This window comes from Nicotiana tabacum, chromosome 3 (genome assembly GCF_000715075.1).
Source record: "Nicotiana tabacum cultivar K326 chromosome 3, ASM71507v2, whole genome shotgun sequence".
Lineage (NCBI taxonomy): Eukaryota > Viridiplantae > Streptophyta > Magnoliopsida > Solanales > Solanaceae > Nicotiana > Nicotiana tabacum.
Genome location: NC_134082.1, coordinates 30,563,194 through 30,589,649, shown reverse-complemented (window position 1 = coordinate 30,589,649; position 26,456 = coordinate 30,563,194). Strand labels below are relative to the sequence as shown.

General features: G+C 38.5%; 1 protein-coding gene across 2 annotated transcripts; it reads left to right on the top strand.

Moving 5' to 3' along the window:
- Positions 1–9,316: 9,316 nt before the first annotated feature.
- LOC107764257 (uncharacterized) lies at positions 9,317–26,311 on the top strand. Of its 2 annotated transcripts, XM_075249318.1 has the most exons (10): positions 9,317–10,921; positions 11,406–11,879; positions 11,977–12,278; positions 19,567–20,289; positions 20,370–20,648; positions 20,800–20,961; positions 21,045–21,980; positions 22,084–22,299; positions 23,874–24,134; positions 25,703–26,311. In XM_075249318.1, the coding sequence occupies exons 1-10, from the start codon at positions 9,538–9,540 to the stop codon at positions 26,045–26,047; spliced, it is 5,082 nt and encodes a 1,693-aa protein (XP_075105419.1). In that variant the 5' UTR covers positions 9,317–9,537; the 3' UTR covers positions 26,048–26,311. The 2 variants fall into 2 exon arrangements, with proteins under 2 accessions (XP_075105419.1, XP_075105420.1); XM_075249319.1 differs by lacking the exons at positions 23,874–24,134; positions 25,703–26,311 and adding an exon at positions 23,236–23,394.
- Positions 26,312–26,456: the final 145 nt, after the last annotated feature.

Genomic DNA, 26,456 nt, shown 5'->3' with positions numbered 1-26,456 from the left:
CAACTTCAACACCAATAACTCAACAAGAAGATATTTCATGAAATACAACTCTAAGTAAAGTAATTCAACAATTAAAGAAGTAACAAGACAATAAGGAAGGCAATAACATCAACTAAAGCATATAAGAGAAAAATAACAATGTAGAACAATTATTAACAATATCAAATAAAGAGTGTAAGGGTAGATTAACACATGTGAGGGTAGATTAACAATGAAAGATATAACATGTTATGACAATTCAATTAAAGGTATGGAAAGAGTTTAAATAACCTAAACCAGCCAAATACAACATTTAGCCCTTATATACACTCGTCACCTCGCGTACACGTCTTCCACATAACACAAATAGCACGTTCAACCCAAATCCTAAGGAGTAGATCCCCCACACAAAGTTAGGCAGGATACTTACCTCAAACAAGCTAAATCAACCCACTAGTAAGCCTTTCCCGCGAATATCCAACTCCGAACAGCTCGAGTCTAGACAAAATAACTTAATACCATAAATACAAACCATAGAAAATGATTGTGTATAATAAAGTTGCAATCTTTAAAGAAAATCAAAAAGTCAACTCAAAAGGTCTACCCGGGGCCCGCTTTTCGGAAGCTGACAAAATTTACAAAATCAGAACATCTATTCTTATATGAGTCCAACCATACTAATATTATCCAATTCTAACCTCAAATCAACATTCAAACCCTCAATTTATAGTTTAGGAAGTGTTCGCTATATTCTCCAATTTCTTCAACTCAAAACACTAATTAAATAATAAAAACAATGGTGGGATCATTAATAATAAGAAAATATGAGTGAAAAATACTTACCCCAATCCAATCCTTGAAAATGCCCTCCAAATTCGCCCAAAATCGAGCTCTCTAACTCACAATGTGAAAATGGAACAAAACCCTCTATCTCCACTATTTTTGCCCAGTTATTCCGCTTTTGCAAACATTTGGTCGCTTCTACGTCTCTGCAGATGTGGCCACACTAAAGCCCAGCAATTTATGCTTCTACGGACCAAAAGCACTTCTATAGAGAATACTCACACCTGCGGTCCCAAGCCATTAGGCAAAACTCTGCTTCGGCAAAAGATAACCGCATATGCGATTGTGCACCTGCGCATGAACCTCCGCACCTACGAACACAGTTCACCAGGCATAATCTCGCTTCTGCAGCTCAAAGGCCGCCTGCGGTGCCACACCTGCGGCCATACCATTGCAAGTGCGATTTCATAAGAACTCAACAGGCATTGAAAATCTTCGAAGGCCAAAACAAATCCGGATTCAATTCAAATCACAACTCGGGCCCCCGGGACCCCGTCCAAACATACCATTGATAAATGATGAAAAGTGCATATTTTTTAGTATATTTGCATATTATCTTGTATGAGTCGCGAGAGATTACGTGATTTTTGAAGTGAAATATGCTCATTATATATTTTTTAAGTGTAGGAATGATTTTGGATGATAAATGATCAAAAAATAACAATTTGACACAAAAGGAAGAGATGGAAAGAATTGAGAGCTCGTCCAATCTCGTGCATGGCACGAAGATGGACGTGAAAGAGGAGAAAACTGAAGGCACAAAATAGTGAAGTGAATCGAAGGCACGGATCTCTTCGTGAAATGAAAAAATTTCAAAAGCTAAGTCCGCATCCATGGGCGCGCGACACGCGAAGGCAGACATGAATTTTAGCTCTCCTATCCGAGATTGGATGGGATTGTATTGGACGTCCCTCCACCCTACCTAGGTTATATAAATACACGCTAAACAGATTTTTATAGAATTGTTTGAGTATGAGACACTATTGTAGGGTTACACAACGCCTTTGGAGGCAAGAATCCACTAGGAGTAAGGAGGAAGATTCAACCACGAGTTTTTCCTTTCTTCTTCATGTTTATAATTGTTGGTTATGAATTTTAGTATTGTATTTTCACATACTACTATGAGTAGCTAATTTATTATTTAGGGTTTTGATAGAACCATTTGGAGGATGAATTCTTGTTAAGATTGAATATAATTTAGCTTTTGAATTTCTTTACTAGTTCAACTACGTGCTTATTTTTGTTGATTGAATGGCCATCAATTGACTGTGCATATTTATTATGAATTGCTTGGGAAATAGTACATATTTAGGTAGTTGTTGAACAACATCACTCCTAACGTATACGAGGAATTAATACGGCAGGTTTAAAGGTGGGTTTAGAAATAACAAAGCCTTGACGTGTTCATAGTGAGCGGTAAGATTGTACCAGCTAGCATAGTTCTGAAGAATATATCTAGTAAATTATGGTAGTTGCTCGGGAGAGAATTATGATACCCGAAGTGCTCACGATCAGTAGAGAATAATTAGGTAAAATTATAGGAGACGTAGTGGGAAGGATTTCGACAATTGAGGAAATCATAACTCGAGACATCCTTAATCTTGTCTCCAACCCTAGTATCTTTAATTATTAATTCACTCCTTTAATTTGTTGGTTAATTAGATAGACATAAGAATTTTTATATTTATAACTTAGGAATTGTTCAAACTTGTCTTCTTGGTGATAGTGAATAGTTGTAGATAAACCTTAGTTCTTTGTGGGATTCGACTCCGAACTTTTAGACCAGATTATATTTGCAGCTACCGCTTATTCTTTTTAGGACTAGAGTTGGGCGTGATCAACCATCAAGTCTCAAAACACATAACAAAGCTACTCGTGGCCTAAAATTACAACAACAATATCAAATCTACGAATCGCACACCAATTCAAGCCTATTGAACTAATGAACCTCTAACTTCTAAAACTAATGTCGAACCATACCAAACCAATTTCGAATGACCTTAAATTTTCCAGACCAGTCCCAAATCACACAATAGACCTATACCAACTCCCGGAATCACAATCTGGACCCGATAGTCAATCCTTAGTCAAACTTTCAACTTTCCAACTTTCGCCAAAATGCCTCAAACCAACCAATGGACCTAGACATATGACTAAGTCCAAGAATATCATACGAAGCTATTGGAATTATCAAAACTCCATTTCGGAGTCGTCTATACAAAAGTCAAACTCCAGTCAACTTTTTCAACTTAAGCTTCCAACTTTGGGACTAAGTATCCCAATTCACTCCAAAACTCACCCGAAACCAAACCAACCACCCCGACAAGTTACATAATCACAATTTAACATAGAGGAGGTAATAAATAGGGGAACAAGGCTAAAATACTAAAGACGATTGGTTGGGTCGTTACACATTTATTCCATGTTATATCTTGTTACATGCTTTAATTGCTACATGTCTTTACTTGTTATTTATGCCCTTACTTGTTACCGACCATTTATTTGTTATGTGTTTCTATTTATTCGTTCCTTGTTTATTATTTGCTTTACCTACTATATGTTCTCACCTGTATGAAGTGGACGTCTTTAATGTTTCACGCATTTACCTACCTTTATTGCCTTTACATGTTACTTGTTGCAATTTATTATGTTATATTCAATTGTTTGTGCCCTTGGCTATTCTTTCGTTAATGACTTGTTGGGGTTCATGTTTTCCTACGATGTGAGGATACTTTATGGATTTGAGTTGTTGGGTGTTCTCTATTTCTACTCGTATTTCCATCATAATTTATACGCTCTAGTTCCTTTTTATGTTGTGATTTTGGAGTTGGTTGAGTTGTTAATGTTAATGAAATTATATTTTGAACGGGTTGTACGCTGCAACAAAATGGAAATAAAATGATATTGGGATTGGGTTACTCGCTGCAACAGATATTGAAATGATATTGTGATTGGGTTACTCACTGCGACAGATGTTGTTCTGGTAATAGGTCGGGTTGCATGCTGCTACAGGGAAATTTTGTGTTGTAACTATTTGTAGCTATGGTGTTTTGTTTTTCATACTGTGATATGAGATTACGATATGATGTTATTCTGGGGCCCTGTATTATTGACCTTATGGTCCCATTCTTATGAATTTATCTGATTTCTCTATATTTCTGTTGTCTTCTATTTGTTACTCGTACAAGTTTATAGTGATTGTCTTGTCATAGCCTCATCACTACATCGTCGAAGTTAGACTCGACACTTACAGAGTACATAGGGTCGGTTGTACTCATACTACACTTCTGCACTTCTTGTGCAGATCCCAGAGTTGGACTTAGCAGTATAGAGGAGATTGCTTGGACAAGATCTATCTAGGAAACTTGAGGTAGAGCTACACGACGACATTCGCAGTCCCTGAAGTTTCCTTCTTATCTTGTTTACTATATATTTAATTTCGGATAGTTGTGTTTCATTTCAGACTTTATTTGTAGCATTCTAGTCACTCATGCACTTATGGCTCCAGATTTCTGGGATTAGCATAGATAGCGTTACTTATGGTTGTATTATATGTATTTCAGAGTACTTCAGCCTTTAATTCTTAATATTTTGCTTTTAAATTGTTAAACCGGCTCATTTTTTAGCTAATGTTGGCTTGCCTAGCAAACAAATGTTAAGCGTCATCACGGTCCCGTGGTTAGGATTTTGGATCGTGACAAGTTATGAGTTCAATTCATGATTTTCAATTGCAACCACTATGCTATTTTGTTAAAGTTATTTCAAGTATTTTAAGCTCTTATGTACTCATGAATTTGAAGCCAAGGTTTACCAACACTTTAATGATTTTGGATGTCTTTTAATAGTCTACAAAAAGAGAATGAAATGAAAGTATCAGGATGGAATGTGCCCCTTTTGTCAAAATGAGAATGATGATGTATGCCCAAGGGACAAATGAAAAGAAAAGGTTTTATGAAACGATTAAATAAAATGTTTTGGGAGTATTGCTATGTAATCAAGTAGGTATAGGTTGTAAATACCTATACCCAACAACTATAGGTACTAGTGTAGGAGAAGATTGGGCAACAAATTCCCTTTGCATTATGATGAGATATGTTCCCTTAATTGGGATGGATTGATTGCTAGCAAAGACCACATCAACCCACACGACATTGTGAAGAGACGACATAGTCGGTTTGTCTGAAATTGGATGTGTTTCCGCACAAATGGTGACTTTAGACACGTCAATCCACACACATTGTGGTGGGATGGCTTAGCAGCTCGGGTGGAGATCGGACTCCATGCCATGGTGGGTATGTCGGTAACTAAAAATCTCCCAAACTAAGATGTTAATGTTTATTTATGGATTTCACTCATATTACGCTCCCCCCCTTATGTTTTAACATGGCATTTTCATTACTATTGATGTTCTCCCTATTTGCCTGCTTTTCTCTCCTCGTTATGACATTTCATTCCATATGACGGTACTTAGCTGTACATACTAGTACTATCCCATATGTACCCTTTTTGTCGGGGACGCTACATCATTAATGGATATTGGTGGTACCTCAGCAGATGACACAGATTCTTGATAAGAGCATGCCCCCCCTAGCAGATTTTGGTGAGCCCTAATCTATATCTGGGACCTTATGTTGTATTGATCATCGTACATTATTTTGCGGTACATCTGTGGTCTTGTCAACGCTACTTTCATATTTTTCTCATGTTAGTCTAGAGGCCACGTAGACACTGTTGGTCATGTATGTATGGAGGAACTATAAATGTCATTTTGTTATTTACTTACACTTATAAACTACGGGTTATATTATTTTGTCATCCATCTATGAAACTGCTTAATTAACAGAATCGATGTTTTTTATCCCTATCTTCTCGGTTGACTATCTCATGTCTTTTCTACTTAAATATCATGGTCAAGGTTAGTAGTAAGCATCAAGTAGGCTTGCTTGACTGGGTCACCTCGGTCAAGCGTTGGTCCCGCTCCCCAAGGTCAAGGCGTTATAATATTTACTACTATATTGGAGGTAAGCAATTTTCACTTGGATTTGGCTTTATATCTTGAATCCCCATGAATTTCTACATCTAAAACTTAGATTTTTAAAGAAAAATTTTGGGCTTTTGTCTACAACTTAAGAGAATAAAATTTAGAAAATTGAGAGTTGATTTTGACTTAGTTTTAGAATCTAATCATATATTTGAACTCATGGGGTTTATGTATAGATTTAGCCCTTGACTCGAATTTTGACTGTGTGGTCTCGGGTTGACTCTTTATGACTTTTGTGAATTTGATTAAAGATCGAAGCTTTATTATTTGGGATTGTTTTCTATGGCTTTATTTGACATTATTGAGTTATTTTTGGCCATATTCGAGTTGTTCAGAAGTGGTTTCTAAAGGAAAGGCGATTTTGGAGGATTGATTTGGTCATTTGAGGTAAGTATCTTACCTAATCTTGTGTGAGGAATAACTCTAAAACTGAGACCTTATTTGTCTAATTGTAATGTATGTGATGTGACGTATATGCGAGGTGACGAGCATATATGCGGGTGCTATGTATGAAAAATGACCGAATTAGACTCTAGATTTCTACTATGCCTTGATCTGATTGTGTGCTCTCTATAATACATGTGTAATTCTTTGTATGACTACACGAGCTTACCTTTTAATGCTAGAGATCATGTGTTAGGATTATAATTTTCTAATTGGCCAAGAGGGTATTTGTGGAATCATTGCTAACCTAATTTGGCCATAGTCATGCTTTATATGTTGAACTCTCATCCGCGATTTTATTATTATCATGTCCTTGTACACTTTGTTGATAATTTATGAGCATACAACTTTTGATGGTAATTTGGCATATTGCCTTGTTACGATTATAGCACATGTGGAAATGTTGGGCGGATTAATTGGGTGTTGGCACAAGATTTTGCCGTACAATTTGTGATGATATTGTGGCACGAGATCTTTGTCGTGCAATTGTGATTATTATTATGCACATATGGCAGAATAAGGGTGGTTATTCTTGAATATATACATGTGACAAAATAAGGGTGGCTATTTTTGATTATGTACATGTGGCGGAATAAGGGGGCTAATCTTGATTGTGCACGTGTGGTGGAATAAGAGTGACATTCTTGTTTATGAAATGTGGAGTATAGGGGTGGCATTCCTGGTTAAGCAAGTGAATTATTCATGCTCGTTATGCACCATACATGAATTCATGTTGTTTTTAACATGCTAATCTATGCCTCTATTATTTGACTGATAATTCCTTTGTGAGACACGATTTACCTGTGTTGAGTTGATAACTCTTGTTTTCGTCGTGTTGATAGTACTACATCTCATTGTATTATTGTTGCCAGTTATTTGAGATATTGCACAGGTTATCTGATTAGTGAGTATCACATGACTTGAACCTCGTCAGTACAATACCGAGGTTAGTCAAGATACTTATTGAGTACATGTTGTTTCGTACTCATACTACACTTCTGCATATTTTTGTGCAGATCCGGATGCTGGAGGTAGTGGATCTTACGAGTGAGCTTGTGACTGTTCGAGAATATTCAAGGTAGTGTTGCTGGACGCCGCAGACCCTTGGAGTCGACTTCCCTCATTTGTATATTGTTGTATTACTTTCAAACAATATTTTACTTATTGAGACTCATTATGTATTTTATTTAGAGCTCATGACTCGGTATTACCTGGTTTTGGGAAGCTTGACTTATGTACCTACGTTTTGACTTTATTGAGGCTTTATTCCGCATTTTATGTTAAAAATTCAGAGTTATGTGTATTATTTTGATGTTTTGTATTATTGTGTGAATGACTCACCTAGTCTTAAAGGTTACGTGCCATCACGACCATTGATGAATTTTTGCATCATGTAACCCGAGTCCCTCCGGGCTCCATCCGATCATTCCTACAAGTCCAAATACCCTATATGAAATTGCCCAAAGGCTTGAAACACCCAAGTGAACATCACAACAAGGAATTACGGCTCAAACCGAATAGAATATCTCTTAAATTCTTCAGTCTTCATTCTTTCAAAAGAGTGCGCGAATCACACTTAGACACTTCAGATAATTTTCAAACTTTACACACAAGTTCAATTCAACTATACAAACCTATCCAAAGTCTTGAAACACCTACCGAAGTCCAATAACATCAAAGTCAAACTTTACTCAAACTTATAAACTTTTAAGTTATTCAAATTGCAAACTTTCAATAAATGGTGTTTTGAATTCTTGTAGGAACCTCTAAAATTGAATCGGAATATTCGTACAAGTCCAAAATCATCATACAAACCTATTGGAACCATAAAAATATGATTCCGAGTCTGTTTACCGAAAAGTCAAATATTAGTCAACTTTTCTAACTTAAAGCTTCTATTTAGGGACTAAGTGTTCCAAATCACTTTCAAACTACTTGGGACCAAAATCACTCATACCCGCAAGTCATAAATAACAAATGGACCTACGAGACGTCTCAAATCATGGAATGAGATGCTAGAACTCTAGACGACCGACCGGACCAGTACACATACCAACAAGTCAAATACATAATCCAAACTTATTCCAGGGCTCAAACTTTAAAAAATAACGACAAAATCAAGAATCGAAGATCAAATCCATCTCTTAACTTCTTTTTTTTTTAAAACGATAAAAACGGATATATTAATACTAGTTAATAAGAGAGTTCTTACATGAAACAACATAGTCCCTAAGGACATTCCTATTGTTTTTGACTATTAGACTCTTACAAACCAAGGAACTTAGTGGTTTTATCTATCTCTTAACTTCCAAACATTCCAACTTCACCGAATGCCTCCGAATCACACTTAGACATACCAAATTACAACCAAACTTTGCACACAAGTTCCAATCAACTAAATGTATCTGTCCAATTCTATATCTCAAGTAATTTTTTTTTACTTTATTTTATATTTTAACCTACCCCAAGGTATAATAGTCATAAGCTATCTCAATTTATATTTTTTTTATATTTTTATTTTCTTTCTATTATGTATATTTTTTTAAAAAAATTTCACCTCCATGTTTCTAGCTAATATAGAAAGAGAGTTGATGAGTGAATCTATATATAACTATATAGATATAAAAATTAGATTTGTCTAAAATTTATTTAGATTATGTCTTAAAAGTGCCAAATAACATTTTCTCAATACACCACTTGACTTAATCTCATGCTTCACTACCTTCTTTTAAAATAATATAGATTTTGATTTTCTTTCTATTATATTTTAATTAATTTTTCACCTCCATGTTTCTAACTAGTTTAGAAGTGTCTTAAAAGTGCCAATTGGTATGATGCTTAACTAACCTATTTCTAATATAATAATATTATAATATAATAATGTAGAAGATATTATATAGATGTTAATGTGGCGTTTAAAAAACATCCGTATAAGCAAGATGTTGTTTAGGCAATTTACCATAACATAATTTAAATTTAAACATAAAAATTGCAGCAGAAGAATAAAATGACAAAAGAAAATAGTTTGAAGACGAGAAAGGGTAGTAATCTCTCTTTCTCCCTTTTATCATCACATTCACACGCAGCTGCATAAACCCCATTTCTCTCCTCTTTTTCTCCTTTCATCATCATCCCTCAATAAGTAAGAACATATACACGCACCAATATACACACAGAGACGAAGGAATAAACTTAATTCTCAATTAATTGAAAAAAAAGGAAAAAAGAGGATGAAAAACAGCCACAGCCCCCATCATCAGAACCTATCGTCCGCTGTCGAAACGGCGGTTCCTTCATCATCAGCCGAGCAATCTCAGCCCTCCTCCGTTGCCCCACCTTCGATGACTTCATCTCCTGCCACGTCATCATCGGAGAAACCAACGGCGCCGGCGGAGGACGTAGCTGCTACCCGCGACCCTACCTCCGTCGCCTCGGCGGCGGAGTTTGTGACAGTCGAACGTCGGAGCGAATATGGCGCCGTTTGCAAATGGGCGATAGCGAATTTTACAAGAGTAAAGGCGAGGGCGTTATGGAGCAAGTACTTTGAAGTCGGCGGTTTCGATTGCCGTTTGCTAGTTTACCCAAAAGGTGACTCACAGGCATTGCCAGGTTATATCTCTGTATACCTTCAAATTATGGACCCTCGCAATACGACGTCGTCTAAGTGGGACTGTTTTGCCAGTTACCGTCTTGCCATTGAGAACCCTAGGGATTCCTCAAAGTCCATTCATCGTGATTCGTGGCATCGTTTCTCTTCCAAAAAGAAATCTCATGGCTGGTGTGATTTCACTCCTTCAAATTCCATATTAGACCCTAAATTAGGGTTTTTATTCAACAATGATTGCATTCTTGTCACTGCAGATATACTTATACTTAATGAATCTGTTAGCTTTTCGCGTGATAACAACAACGAATTGCAGTCGAACTCTGTATCGAATGTAGTGGTTACTGGTTCCTCTGGGGATGTTCTAAGTGGGAAATTTACTTGGAAGGTTCATAATTTTAGCTTGTTTAAAGAAATGATAAAGACTCAGAAAATTATGAGCCCGATTTTTCCAGCTGGGGAATGTAATTTGAGGATTAGTGTGTATCAGAGCGCAGTAAATGGGGTTGAGTATTTGTCGATGTGTTTAGAGAGTAAGGACACTGAGAAGACATTGATTTCGGATAGAAGTTGTTGGTGCTTGTTTAGAATGTCAGTGTTAAATCAGAAGGCGGGTTTCAATCATATGCATCGGGATTCTTATGGAAGGTTTGCTGCTGATAATAAGAGCGGGGATAACACGAGCTTGGGGTGGAATGATTATATGAAAATAGTTGATTTTATGGGTATGGATTCAGGGTTCTTGGTAGATGACACTGCTGTTTTTAGCACTTCGTTCCATGTTATTAAAGAGCTTAGTAGCTTTTCAAAGAATGGTGGACTGATTGGGCTGCGGAATGGGAGTAGTTCCAGGAAATCTGATGGTCACATGGGGAAGTTTACATGGAGGATTGAGAACTTTACAAGATTGAAGGATATTTTAAAGAAAAGGAAGATTACGGGGCTTTGCATAAAGAGCAGGAGGTTTCAGATTGGAAACCGGGATTGTCGGCTGATTGTTTATCCCAGAGGTACGCGTTATGCCGCCTACAGTAATCTCATAACATATGAAAACTCAAATATGTTCCGGTATGCTCACAGCTGCTTTCATTGCCTTTTTAGTATGGTGTTAGTTGGTGAGGCTTGGTTTCAGTACGTAAACAAGTTCCTTCAGTATTTTGCTATGGTAAATCTGATATCAAGGCTCCACAGAAATTAGAGATATGTGTTCATGTAAAATGTATGTATTTATCTGATCATGCAAAGTTCTTGCCTCCAGCATAAATGACCTTTTCTGTCATAATTTTTGTGTTATGCTGCTTGTTCGTGCACTCTCAATTGCTTCTGCTGTCGTTTGTTGAGCATGTAAATTCATGAGCACTATCAACACCCGTTCCTCAAAATATTTTAGACATGAAGCTTCCTTGTATATCTTCACGCATTTAGCCTTTTCCTTGTAATTAAATAAGCTCAAATGACATAACTGATGTGTGCTACATTTATCCACGGAATCAGGGCAGTCTCAGCCACCATGCCACCTTTCAGTGTTTCTTGAAGTTACGGATTCAAGGAATAGTAACAGTGACTGGAGTTGTTTTGTGAGCCATCGTTTGTCTGTTGTGAACCAAAAAATGGAGGAGAAGTCAGTAACCAAGGAATCTCAGAACCGGTACTCTAAGGCTGCAAAGGACTGGGGTTGGCGTGAATTTGTGACACTCACTAGTCTCTTTGATCAAGATTCTGGATTTCTCGTTCAGGATACGGTTGTATTTTCCGCAGAAGTTCTTATCTTGAAGGAGTCATCCATCATTGAAGAATTGATAGATGAGGACATTGACCAACCAAAGGCTGGTTCTCAGCTGGATAAAGCGGGGAAAAAAAGCTCTTTTACGTGGAAGGTGGAGAACTTTTTTTCCTTCAAGGAGATAATGGAAACACGGAAAATATTTAGCAAATATTTTCAAGCAGGTGGATGTGAGCTTCGTATTGGTGCGTATTTTCCTGTAAACCCTTTTGTTAAAATTTTAACATTGTCTGCGTCCCATGGTTGCCAATTACCAATCGTGCTTCTTGTTTTACACCGCAGGTGTATATGAGTCTTTTGACACTATATGTATATATTTGGAGAGTGATCAGTCTATTGGCAGTGACCCGGAGAAGAATTTTTGGGTTAAATACAGGATGGCTATTCTTAACCAGAAATGTCAGTCTAAAACTGTGTGGAAGGAATCTTCCATTTGCACTAAAACTTGGAATAATTCTGTTCTTCAATTTATGAAGGTATCAGATATGTTGGAATCAGATGCTGGGTTCCTTGTACGTGATACAGTTGTCTTTGTTTGTGAAATTTTGGACTGCTGCCCTTGGTTTGACTTTGCTGACCTGGAGGTTAGTGATCAATCTTTTATCTAAATAGGCATTTCTTGTTAAGAGGAACTACCTGCAACTTCTCTCTCTCTCTTTCTCTGTCTAATCTGTGTGATCATAAAATTTCAGTTACCTTCATTGGCATTTGTTCCACTAAGGGAAAATTTAACAACAACAACATACCCAATGAAATCCCACATGTCAGGTTTGGGGAGGGTAGTGTGTATGCATGTCTTACCCCTACTTCGTGAAGATAGAGAGGTAGTTTCCGATAGATTGTTGGCTCAAGGAAAGCATAGTCACAAGAGTAATGAAAAGGAAATACAGTTGTTAAAGAAGCTATGGAAGAGAAGCAGTAGCAACAACTAGAAAAATAAGATAACCGAAGCAAAAGAAACAACATGTAGTAATAGAAATCTAAGACCAGGAAATACGAGAATAACGCTTGACTACCTACTAACTTACTACCCTAATTCTCTACTCCACACCTTCCTATCAAGTGTCATGTCCTCTGTAAACTGAAGATGTGTCATGTCCTGCCTGATCACCTCTTCCTGGTACTTCTTCGGCCTACCTCTACCTCTCTTTGAACCCAACATAGCACCAAGGGAAAATTTATATTCATGAAAAGCAAGAAGCTCATCCCATCTCTCTATTTAGTTAACATTTAACAGTGAAATATGTGCCTATGTAGTGGAGGTTTTTGAGTCTTTAGGTAGTTATCAGAAGATGGGGGACCGACCCGGGGGTAGGGTGGGGTGGGTGGGTGAGTCTTTAGGTATGCCATGAGGGAATAGGTAGTAATTAAAATCTAAGAGCAGGAAATATGAGAATAACAGGGAAACAGGTCTGAAAAATAAATACGCTCGACTACCTACTACCCTAATCTTCGACCTTCACACCCTCCTATGAAGTGTCATGTTCTCTGTAAGCTGAAGACGTGCATATCTTGCTTGATCACCTCTTCCCATTACTTCATTGGCCTATCTCTACCTCTCTTTGGACCCACCAAAGCACCAAGGGAAAATTTACACATGAAAAGCAAGCAGCTCATCCCGTCTCTCTATTTAGTTAACATTTAACAGTGAAATATGTGCCTAAGTAGTGGAGGTTTTTGAGTCTTTAGGTAGTTATCAGAAGATGGGGGACCGGTTGGAGGGGGGGGTTAAGTCTTTAGGTATGGCATGAGGGAATATGAAAGTCAGACGTTTTGCTCCCTCTCTATATGAGCTACAAAGAAAAACGCTAATGTTACTTTGGGGTGTGAGATATTTACAGTTTGCTAATTATTTACAGGCAAGAACAATATGAAACTCTCACATTCTGCTCCTTCATTAGTTCATTTTATGAGGTGCAGAGAAGTATTGGGAGTAGTGCACCTGGGGTATAGGAATTTTTTTCAGCTTACTAATGAATTATAGATATTAACCTTAGGTTCTCTTTGAGAATGTCTCGATTTGTATTCTGCCCTCTTTCCTATCTCCCTACTTTTGTTATTTTTCTTTTTTCTTTCTCTTTTTGCGTTGTTTGCAAAAAGAGGCTAAGACGACAACTTTTGCTCGTCTGTATGAGGAACTAGGGAACAAAGGAGGGGAGAAGAAGTTATTCCGACTCGCTAAGGTGAGAGAGAGGACGGCTCGGGATCTGGACCAAGTGAGGTGCATAAAAGATGATGACGACAAAGTTTTGATGGGGGATGACCAGATTAAGAGGAGATGGCAGACCTACTTTCATAAACTTCTGAATGAAGAAGGGGATCGGGATATTGTGCTAGGTGAATTGAGAAATGCCGATAGCCCCCATGAATTAAGTTATTGTGGGGACATTGAGGTCGATGAGGTCATGGAGGCAATGCGTAAGATGAGGAGGGGCAGATCTACCGGGCCAAACGAAATTCCGGTTGAGCTTTGGAGGTGTGTGTGTAGACCAGGCTTGGAATGGCTTATTGGGTTGTTCAATGTTATATTTAAGACTAATAGGATGCCTGAAGATTGGAGGTGGAGTACAATGGTTCCGCTGTATAAGAACAAAGGCGATATCAAGAGCTGTAACAACTATAGAGGTATCAAATTACTGAGTCATACCTTGAAAGTCTGGGAGAGAGTGGTAGAAATGAGAGTGCGAAAGACGGTGTCTATTTCAGATAACCAGTTCGGGTTCATGCCGGGGCGATCTACCACAGAAGCCATCCACCTTATTAGGAGGATGGTGGAACAATACAGGGATTAGAAGAAGAATCTCCACATGGTGTTTATCAATCTAGAGAAAGCGTACGACAGGGTTGCTAGGGAGGTCTTATGGAGATGCCTAGAGGTTAAAGGGGTCCCGGTTGCCTACATTAGGGTGATTAAAGACATGTATGATGGAGCTAAGACTCGGGTTAGGACAGTAGGAGGCGACTCCGACCATTTTCCGGTTGTTATAGGGTTGCACCAAGGGTCTGCGTTTAGCCCTTTCCTATTTGCCCTGGTGATGGATGCCATAACGCATCATATTCAAGGGGAGGTGCCATGGTGCATGCTATTTGCTGATGACATAGTCCTAATTGACGAGACACGACGCGGCGTCAACGAGAGGCTAGAGGTTTGGAGACATGCCCTTGAGTCTAAAGGTTTCAGGTTGAGCAGGACGAAGACGGAATACCTCGAGTGCAAATTTGGGGCCGAGCCGACGGAAGCAGGAATGGAAGTGAGGCTTGACTCTCAAGTCATCCCTAAGAGGGGTAGTTTCAAGTACCTTGGGTCAGTTATTCAGGGGATCGGGGAGATCGACGAGGATGTCACACACCGTATAGGGGTGGGGTGGATGAAGTGGAGGTTAGCGACGGGAGTGTTGTGTGACAAGAAAGTGTCGCCGTTACTAAAAGGTAAGTTTTATAGAGCAGTGGTTAGGCCTGCTATGTTGTATGAGACCGAGTGTTGGCCGGTTAAGGACTCGCACATCCAGAAGATGAAAGTAGCAGAGATGAGGATGCTGAGATGGATGTGCGGGCATGCAAGGATGGATAGGATTAGGAATGAAGATATTCGAGAGAAGGTGGGCGTGGCCCCCATAGAGGACAAGATGCGGGAAGCAAGACTCAGATGGTTCGGGCACATTCAGAGGAGGAGCACTGATGCACCAGTGAGGAGGTGTGAACGACTGGCTGTGGTGGGCACGAGGAGAGGTAGAGAGAGACCTAAGAAGTATTGGGGAGAGGTGATCAGGTAGGACATGACACGACTTAGGATTACTGAGGACATGGCCCTTGACAGGGAATTGTGGAGGTCGAGCATTAAGGTTGTAGGTTAGGGGGAAGTTGTGAATATTTCTACAACGCACTAGAGTGAGACTAGCCAGTTAGGAGTTAGTCTTAGGATGCTACTGATCAGCTACTGATGCAGGGCTTTATCTGTTGGATATTAATATACTTTCCATCCTTTTTGTATTTTCTATATTTCTTATATTGCTGTTATTTTGTTATTTTATGTTATGTATTTTATGTTATTTTATTATGAGTCTATTGATAGTACTAATATATCGTCTCTTGTTGCTCTCTTGAGTCGAGGGTCTCCTGGAAACAGCCTCTCTGCCCCTCGGGGTAGCGGTAAGGTCTGCGTAAATATTACCCTCCCCAGACTCCACTTGTGGGATTATACTGGGATGTTGTTGTTGCGCTGTTTGCATTTCCTTTTCATATTTCTATCACAAAAAATAGTTGGTGCTTATATGCTTAAGTTTTAAGGGGTCGTTTGGTAGGAGGTATTAGAAAAAATAATGCAAGCATTAGCTCTATGCATTACTAATACCTTGTTTGGTACATTTTTTCAACTTGTATATAACTAATAGCCCGTTTGGCCAAGCTGCAAAAATCGGCTTACTTTGAGAAGTGCTTTTTTCCAAAAGTGCTTTTCTCAAAAGTACTTTTAGTGAGAAGCAGTTTGTGTTTGGTAATTAGTTTGAACTGCACTTTTGAGCAGCAATTAGTGTTTGGCCAAGCTTTAAAAAACTGCTTCTAAGTGTATTTTTCTCAAGAGTGTTTCTCAAAAAAGTGCTTTTGGAGAGAAGCTACTTTTTTCTGCTTCTCCAAAACTGCTTCTGCTTCTCCTCAAAAGCACTTTTTTTTCCTTCCAGAAGCTTGGCCAAACACCTCAAATTGAGGCCAAAAGTGCTTTTGGCCAAAAAAAAAAAAAACACTTTTGACAAAAATAAGCTTGGCCAAACAGGCTATAATACTTGTATTAGTTATACATCATACTTGGTATTATCCTATGCATAAGTAATGCATAGAAAACCATGGCATTAGTAATACCAAGACTTTAATGCATGCATTAGCATGGTTAAAGACAAAATTGTATTTAAAGTCCCTTAAATCTAGAGAATATGGAGGGCATTTTTGTAAGCAACTATTTTTCTTAAAAATTATGCAATGCATTATAATTTTAATACGCCACACCAAACATTAGATAAGAAATAATATTTGCATAACTAATGCTTGCATTACTAACCCATGCATTACTAATCCATGCATTACTAATACGCCTTATTCTGCACTATTCTTATACACCCTACCAAACGACCCGTAAGTGTAAAAAGGAACATTAAATGTCAAATGTCAATGTCATGCATTGCTGTTCAATGTTCAATCTTTTTTTTTTTGATTTGCACCGGGTGTCCGAGTCTCTAAGAGCCCCGACTAATCCCGGGGTGCACAGGCCCTCGACAAGGAGTTTCCCGCAAGTGCACCTCGGTTAATTCAGGTTTTACCCGGTCCGATGACCCTCAGAAATTATTTGCACCCAGTGGGTTTCGAACTTGAGATCTTGAAAGGTAGCGAACCCCAAGGCTCAAGTCAATTGCCACCAGGCCAACCCCTGAGGGTTCAATGTTCAATCTTATTTTTGTTGAATTTCAGAATTGGCCTCCGTAGTACTGTAGCTTGGACTTGAACCTGGTCTGTCTGTTTTTATTGTGTGGGTATAACGGTATCCGAAACCCACCGGCCCGACTAATCTGGATTTGTGCTACGTAGGCCCATTAAAAGGGGAAGCGCTCCCTACCACGAGTTACTCCATTCCCAGGACACGCAATATGACAGTGTGCAATACAACAAAAATATGCACATACACATACTTCAAATGCCCCTTACCCCGTATGAAACTTCATTTGTTCCATAAAAAATTGCCAGTCAATGAGTTTTATTTGACTGTAGTTTTCTCCAAACATTTGTTTCATCTTTCTAACCATAAAATTATGATTTTACTTTTTGCGTAATTGACAAAAATTATGTTTGCTTACTTGATAAAAAAATGTAATTGACAAAAATTATGATATCGTATCTGACTTCACTCTGAAGTTAGATGCTTTGACTTCGAACCTCGCCATTCTTTTTGGGTAATGGGTATAATCTTCTTATATTCTTACCAATAAAGAAAAGCCATGGACATCCTAACTCAATATTCTGCTAATGTGTATGCTATAACATTATATCTACGTACCAAAGTACTTGCTCCAATCCAACTGACTCAAGAATCTATGTAAGACAAGACAATTTCAAGTGACCCACTATGATATTACACCGAGTTGATCTATAATCCTACTTAGGGTTTGGCCCATTGCTATCCCTAGCCAAAATTCATCCCTATATTTAATCCCTTAGTTAAAACCCTTAACTCTCAACTATCTAACCCATCATCTAGGATACCCATTTATAGATAATGATAAACTACTAAACTAGAGCATAAAAATTACCTCTTTGAGCCCACAGATTGAAGAAATCTCGGATTTGAGTAGTAGGGTTCTTATGGTGAATCTATGAGATAGTCAAGAATATGATTGATGGTTAGATTGTTAACTTAAGTAATCCATGGATTAAAGGGCTCAATCCCACCTTACCCCAGTGTTTCTTTACGCCCATTTTATGTCCCAACGTCTCCTCACTCCTTGCTTTAGAGAAAGCTTCTGCTATTTTTTTTTTTTTTTGTATGAAGCAAGAAGATTTTATTGATGGCATCAAGAAGATGCATAAAGTACAAAAGAGGAATTACATCATAAGACAGTCAGCCTTAATACAAAAGAGAGCTAGGCTAGAGCTAGTGAGCTGATGACGTCCAAAAAATTAATAGGGCAATTAACAGGAGCTAAGTTATGCCAACTATAAAGCCATAAAAGACATCTAGCCTTGAGAGCGGGAGCGGGAATTGATGTCCCATCAAAACATCTGCAATTCCTTTCCGTCCAAACACACCAAAAAATACATGCAGGAATCGTTTGCTAATTCTTCTGATGGGCTTATCAACTTTCCATAGAGACCAGCATTCATAGGCATCGTTAATACTCTATGGCATGACCCAGCTAAGACTAAACATAGAGAGAAACATGCACCAAATATCTGAGACAACTGGACAACGTAGCATTAGGTGTCTGTTGGTTTCTAACTGCTGTAGGCACATGAAGCATCTGCTAATGGTTGGAATGCTTCCTTCTGCTGATATTATCCTGGGTTAGACATGCTTCATTAAGGGCTATCCAGCTGAAACAAATGACCTTAGTAGGGAGCTTTATTTTCCAGATATACTTCCAAGGCCATCTGTCAATAATCTGATTGAAGGAGCTCAAACATAAGTAGCCTGCTATCACAGAATAGAAACCATCCTTCCACTTCAGGCTGTCAGCAGCACCTTGCCTGACAGTGTCCTTCCAATTTAGCTCACATGTTCATTAGTTGAGGTAGTTCCCAGTCCTGAATATTCCTCCTAAACTGAATGCTCCAGGTATAGTCTTGCCAATTCTGTGAAATGGTGGAGTCTTGATCTTGAGCTATCTGTACAGGCTTGGATATTCGTTCATTAGTACAGACCCCTCTAACCACCTGTCCTTCTAAAACTTGATGTTGGTGTCATTGCCCACTTTAAATGAGGTATTTAAGAAGAATCATTCCATAGTTATCTGATGTTTTTCCATGTCCCAACTCCATGTGGGCTCCTGAATAAATTAGTATACCAGTGGTTTTGAGAACCATGATTTTCCATGTTCCAGTTCCATGTGGGCTCCTGGTTTTGAGAGAAGTTTCTGCTATTAGTTCACCGCTTTCAGCTTCTTCAGAAGCTGTGTCTTTGTGTTTTCTTCTTTTTTTTTTTCAAATAACCAAACCACCCCTGCTCATTACTTGGGGCATTACATGTGGCTTGGTCTGGCAGTGTTTGTTTGCATGCTTCTACATCTCTTCTCCCATGAATATTAGTTGCTAGTAGAATATTTATTTGATTATTTCTAAGATCTTAATTTCTCCATCTGTTTTGTGTTTTTTTTTTTAAATAAATTTTTCTAGGTGTTGGCTTCTGAGGATGATCAGGATGCTCTGACTACTGACCCTGATGAACTCATTGACTCGGAAGATAGTGAAGGTATCAGTGATGAAGAGGATATCTTCAGAAACCTTCTTTCTGGAGCAGGGTTTCACCTCACATATGGAGATAATCCATCGCAGCCACAGGTCACTCTACGGGAAAAGCTCCTTATGGATGCTGGTGCAATAGCTGGGTTCCTGGCTGGACTTCGTGTGTATCTTGATGACCCTGCTAAAGTAAAGCGTTTGCTCCTTCCTACTAATATATCTGGCTGTAGTGATGAAAAGAAGGGAAATAAAAATGACAACTCCTCTCCCAGTTTGATGAACTTGCTGATGGGGGTAAAAGTGTTGCAGCAAGCAATCATTGATTTGCTGTTGGATATTATGGTCGAATGTTGCCAACCTTCAGAAGGAAGTTCTAGTAGTGAGTCATCTGAAGTGAAGCCTAAAGCTTCTCCAGATGGCAATGGAGCAGCTAGTCAATTGGAGTCTGATAGAGGTAATGGTGCAAAAGAACCTTTGCAACTTTATGCCCATGATAGACTGGATACAGTGACGGAGGAGAGCATGGATTCATCTGCTGTCCAAAGCTCGGATATTGATGGGATTAATGCACCTGAAAAGGCTTTCTCTGGGCAGCCTATATATCCACCAGAAACATCTGCTGGTGGCTCCTCTGAAAATCCTTCCCTTCGTACTAAGGTACAACCACTATCTTCCTGTTGAAGTTTCCTGGTTTGATATGTCTTGGTATAGACCATTCACAGAGTTTTTAATTTCAGACCAAATGGCCAGAGCAGTCTGAGGAGCTTCTGGGATTGATAGTAAACTCCCTAAGAGCACTAGATGGAGCTGTTCCACAAGGTTGTCCTGAGCCAAGGAGGAGGCCACAGTCTGCCCAAAAGATAGCCCTTGTATTGGATAAAGCTCCAAAGCATCTACAGCCGGACCTAGTTGCATTGGTTCCAAAATTGGTTGAGCATTCAGAACATCCACTTGCTGCTTATGCTCTTCTAGGACGACTTGAGAAGCCAGATGCTGAACCCGCATTAAGGATGCCAGTGAGATATTCTGAAAGTTTCTTCTGTTTCTTCAATCATGCGTGAAAAATGATTGTACCTTTGCATCATTTCTATTACATAGAGCATTTAGCATTTAGCACTTACGAAGTGGCAATTTATCTATCTGATTGCTTAAGTGTTAATCTCTCAGGTCTTTGGTGCCCTTGGCCAGTTGGAATGTAGCAGTGATGTGTGGGAACGTGTTCTTTTCCAGTCATTTGATCTTTTAGCAGATTCCATTGATGAACCTCTTGCAGCAACTGTTGACTTCATATTCAAGGCTGCCCTTCATTGTCTACATCTTCCAGAAGCAGTATGCATAAGATTTGGTTTTATATATATTTTGGTCTTATTATGCACCCTTCTACCAGTGTAATATTTTGATTTTCGCTGCAGGTCAGAGCCGTACGTGTCCGGCTAAAACAACTGGGCACTGAAGTCTCCCCATGTGTTCTTGATTATTTGACCCGAACTGTAAATAGCTGTGCAGATGTTGCAGAAGCTATTTTAAGAGATATTGATTGCGACAATGATTCTGGTGACAATTGCTCGGCTGTACCATGTGGGATTTTCTTATTTGGTGAAAGTTGTCATACTTCAGAAAGACCGCCTGAAGTAGATGAGCAAGCTTTCCTTTCTACTCATCATTTTTCTGATATTTATATACTTATTGACATGTTATCAATTCCATGTCTTGCCGTGGAAGCTTCCCAAACATTTGAGAGAGCTGTAGCTCGAGGGGCCATTGTGGCTCAGTCTGTAGCCATGGTCTTGGAAAGACGTTTTGCTCGGAGATTACATATGACCTCTCAATATGTTGAAAATTTTCCGCACACTGACGTGGTTGTGGAAGGGGAAACCATTGAGCAATTGACAGCCCAGCAAGATGATTTTACTTCAATTTTTGGTCTTGCTGAGACATTGGCACTCTCTAGAGATCCACGTGTAAGAGGTTTTGTAAAGTTGCTTTACACAATATTGTTCAAGTGGTATGCAGATGAGTCTTATCGATTGAGGATACTCAAGAGGCTTGTTGATCGTGCTACCAGTTCAACGGAAAGTGCGCGTGAAGTAGATCTAGATTTGGAGATATTGGTAACCTTGATATGTGAGGAGCAGGAAATTGTTAGACTAGTCCTAAGCATGATGAGGGAGGTTGCTGAACTAGCCAATGTTGATCGTGCCACACTTTGGCATCAATTATGTGCTAGTGAAGATGAAATTATACGCATTCGCGAGGAAAGGAAAGCTGAAAATACCAGTATAGCTAAAGAAATAGCTATCATGTCCCAAAAGCTTAACGAATCGGAGGCTACTAATAATCGTCTCAAGGTATCTTGGTCATTATTGTTTATATTTTAGGATATGTTTGCTTGAAAGAATATCTCATTCTCTTTCTGGTGAATTTTGATTTGACAAAACCTTGAAAAATCAGTCTGAAATGAGGGCTGAGATGGATCGGTTTTCTCGGGAAAGAAAGGAACTCGCAGAACAGATACAAGAAGTTGAGAGTCAAAATGAATGGCTACGATCTGAACGGGATGATAAAATTGCTAAGCTCACTGCAGAAAAAAGAGCTCTTCAAGATCATTTGCATGATGCCGAGGCACAACTTTCCCAACTGAAATCACGGAAACGTGATGAATTAAAGGTCTGCATTCCATCATTAATTGGCATGTATTGTTGTTTACATTCTGCATTTCATCATTAATTGGCAAGTATTGTTGTTTACATTTAATCTTAAGTTTGTTAAGTAGCTTTCAAACCTTTATGACCCTTAGTTCTTTGACATTTCTTCTCTTTTATTTTTTCGCTTCCTGGTTTTACTTTTTTCTTTCTCTGTTGAAAGCTCTTATTTTGCCTGTTGATCATTTACCAATTTAGCCGTGATTTCCGGTCATTTAATTAAACGAATCTATATTTCCTTAAAAGGTAGAATTTCTTTGAAGATTGATATTCCTAGTGTCATATCACCATATTTTTATTTACAAATGTCAATTTAATTAAAAATGGGGTCCAATGCTTCGTGTTTCTTAAAGTGCCTTTTGGTGCAACTTACCCAAGTAGAATCAGTTTCAACTCTTGCCAGTTCCTTAGGTTGACTATGAATCAGACCATGTGGTGTTCTTATTAGGTTTGTCAATCTTGATTAGGGTGCTCTTTTGATCTCGTAGCTTTATATACAGATAGTTAATGAAAGTTTTGATATCAGAATAGTATCATTCATTCAAAGACTATACATTTATAGGAGAAAACAAATCAATAAAAAGGGAAATAATCCCTTGATTCTAGATTGTCCAGAATTAAGAGAATTCTAATCTGAATCTAATCCCTAAGAATCTGAAACTTCTTATCTGATCTAATTTGATCCCACATGATCATAATCAGATAATACAAATCAACTGGTTATTAAGCCAGTAATCTTTCATGTTCAATCAAATGATAATATCAGCGTTGTCTGCCACTATGTATATTATATTATTTCGTTCAGGCCTTTAATGTCATTCCCAAAAGGATCAACTCCTTTTAATATGTAGATGCTAATTAGTCTTTCTAATCCCATCTGCTGTAATATAACTTGTTGTAGGGCCCACTGGACACAAAAAACAAAATTTTACCAGGGTTCATTTTCCCCCCTTCAAAAATAACGGTGGTGTCCGTGCCAGTTTGCATGCACCTCGACTATACCACCGGGTACTTGCTACCTCCTACCAGCATAGGTACTAAGTAACTCTGCCCTCCTAGGTTTAGGCAAATTGGAAAGAAATCACTTACTCTTTTTCTTCTTTGCTGGTTTTTGAACCCTGGTTTCCAATGTATAGGCCACACCCTTGAGTGCAACATTTGTCAAAGGTTCTTTTGGTGTAATATCCATATTTGCCGTATGTTTTCTTTTTCTTGGACTCCATAACTAGGCAACCAAATAATTTGAGACAAAGGAGTATGCTTTGTGCAACCAAATAAATTATTCTTCTTATAGAAGCTTTTAGGGAGTGCCCCGAGTCACTTTTCTGGAACTGCTGAATGGTTCGATCTTTTTCTTTTGGAATTGCAAATATTTAAAAACTTTTGACGGTCTCTGCTTGTAATTGTTGCAGATGGAAATTCCTCTTTGTTAAATTTGTTATGTGTTTGATTTCCTTCTGTTTTCTTTGGGGTTCCCTAAATGGATTCACATATTACATGTTTTTCTCTTTCCCTGACTGTAAACTATCAATCTTGCAGAGAGTGATGAAGGAGAAAAATACTCTTGCAGAAAGGTTAAAGAATGCTGAAGCTGCACGGAAAAGATTTGATGAGGAACTGAAACGTTATGCCACAGAGAAAGTGACCAGAGAAGAATTACGAAAGTCACTTGAGGATGAAGTACGCCGGTTGACTCAAACAGTTGGGCAAACGGAAGGGGAGAAACGTGAAAAGGAGGAGCAGGTTGCTCGTTGTGAAGCTTTTATTGATGGAATGGAATCCAAGCTGGAGGCTTGCGAGGTTTTTGTTCTTGATACTTCTTTTCCTATTTCTTTGATGCCTCGTCTTCTGCCTTAATTATGGTTGTGGTTTATATCTTTTATGTTTTGAAAAAGTAAGAAAAAGGATATTTTATTATTTGGTCGAATTAAAAAGGAACTTTGAGGTTGCTGAAAATTAAAAAAATGAAAATTGATAAATTAAGCGATGAAGCCGTCATAGTATTTTGTTTAGCTCCTGCCAGATGAAGGATGGAAATTTGATCATTTATCTATTTGAGTGTTATAGAGTATATTTTTCTTTCAGCAATGTTATAAAGGGGGTAGAAGATTTTTGTTGTAGAGCCGCATGCGCAAAAGGTCACTAGTAGGATTGCTAAATTCTATCCTTTTTCTGTTCTTCATCTTCTTTTCGCCTTCTCATGCAAGATAAGGAAAGCTTTTATTTTGTTATACATCGGAGTAGAGCCATTTTTAATGGGCTTGGCTTGTGAGGTCGGCCCAACCCAACCCATTAGTTGGGTGGGGTTGGGCTACGATATTTTTAGCCCATTTAAAACTGAGCTTCTTAGCCCAGCTCCAATTGGCTCGCTGGCCTCAAGGGCTAGACTAGGTTGTCTCTTAAGGCAAAATATTTTAAAAAAGAATTTGCCAATTCGGTCAACTTATATGTTAATGTATTGATTTAATCGAATTTAAGATGTAAGCGAAATTTTAACTCATTTGTGCTATTGAATGTGTACTCAACATTCTTAGAAAATTTTCACTGATATGCAAAATTAAAAAGTTTTATACAATTTGGCTTTCTTTTCAAATAGGTGGTAGGTATCTGAACTTTTTCCTTTCAATTAGGTAATAGGTGTCTGAACTTTTTCCTTACAAATGGGTGGTAGATAGATGTGTTCCAATGAATATGGTGAAACGCATGTCCTATTCATATATGAATTTCTGAAGTTCATTGAGCATCATTTACCAACTTCTTCTTCCAAAATTATACTATTTTGTTCATTCTCTTTTTTTTTTGTTGTAGCCATGGAAGAAGAAAAAAAGAAAAAAAAAACCTTGAGTAACATTACTGGTGGCAACTGACAAACTTATATATTTTATTTTTAAAAGAAAAGTTGAAGGGCTAGCCCACAGCCTGCTTTGGGCTGGGTGTGCTAGCACTTTGAATGTCCTTTTGAGATGTATGGCAGGACTGGGTTAGGCTGTTGAATTCTATAGTGCGCGAAAGTTGGGTCAGCCCGTTCGACAGCTCTAAAATTAACGTACTGAGTTTTTGTTGTTGGTTTTCGAATGCACATTTCTTTCACTTTCTGTAAAGTTGGCAAAGCTGCCAATCTCTTTGTAATTGCTTTGCTCTTTTCTTTTTGTTCTCTTTTATTTATTTTCCTATTCTGATGATTCGACCATTTAATCTTTTTCCCCCTTGAGTTTTTCACCTTCATCTGTCTTTCTTCCACATCATATGTGATCTTTGTTACTGTACAAATTTGGCTCAATTTGGTGCATGTTGCTTTGTATTTGTGTGAAACTTACTCTGATGGGCATTAGGTATCAAAGTTGATTCTTTTGTTGCTTCATTTTCAGCAATACATCCGTCAGCTTGAATCATCACTTCAGGAAGAAATGTCTCGGCATGCCCCACTGTATGGAGCTGGCTTGGAAGCTTTGTCAATGAATGAGTTGGATACATTATCACGTATTCATGAAGAAGGACTCAGACAGATCCATGCCATCCAACAGCGTAATGGAAGTCCAGCTGTTAGTCCTATAGTAATCCCCCATAACCTTCCGCCTACTCATGCGTTGTTTCCTGCTCCTCCTCCTCCAATAGCTGTTGGAATGCCCCCACCTCTTGTTCCGAATGGTGTTGGGATCCACAGCAATGGCCATGTAAATGGTTCTATTGGCCCCTGGTTCAATCATTCTTGAATCTGGGTCTAGGACGACCCTTCTTATGATCAAGGTGGCTAGTTGTTTCATTCTCAAGCCTTGCAGCTAAGTAGGAGAGCAATGTGCAGGCAGTAGGTTTGGTCATCTTTTGTTATTTTCAAGCTCTCTTGGCGTAGGCTGGTACCACTGTGGGAAAAATTGGTAGGCGTTGTCCAATAGCAACCAACATTTCAAATGCCACACTTATTCACGTTTTTTACTTTTTCGTCAAATTAATTAAAATGCATTAGAAAGTTTTGATTACTGCTTATCTCGTATTCGCAGAAACTCTCAATGATCGTTCATGCTTCCTAGTTATTTTCGGGCAGGGGCTAATTATAAAAATAATTGAAAAATATCCTGGCAGATGCCCTGTTATCTGTAATTTGCATTGGTCTTACGGTTTATT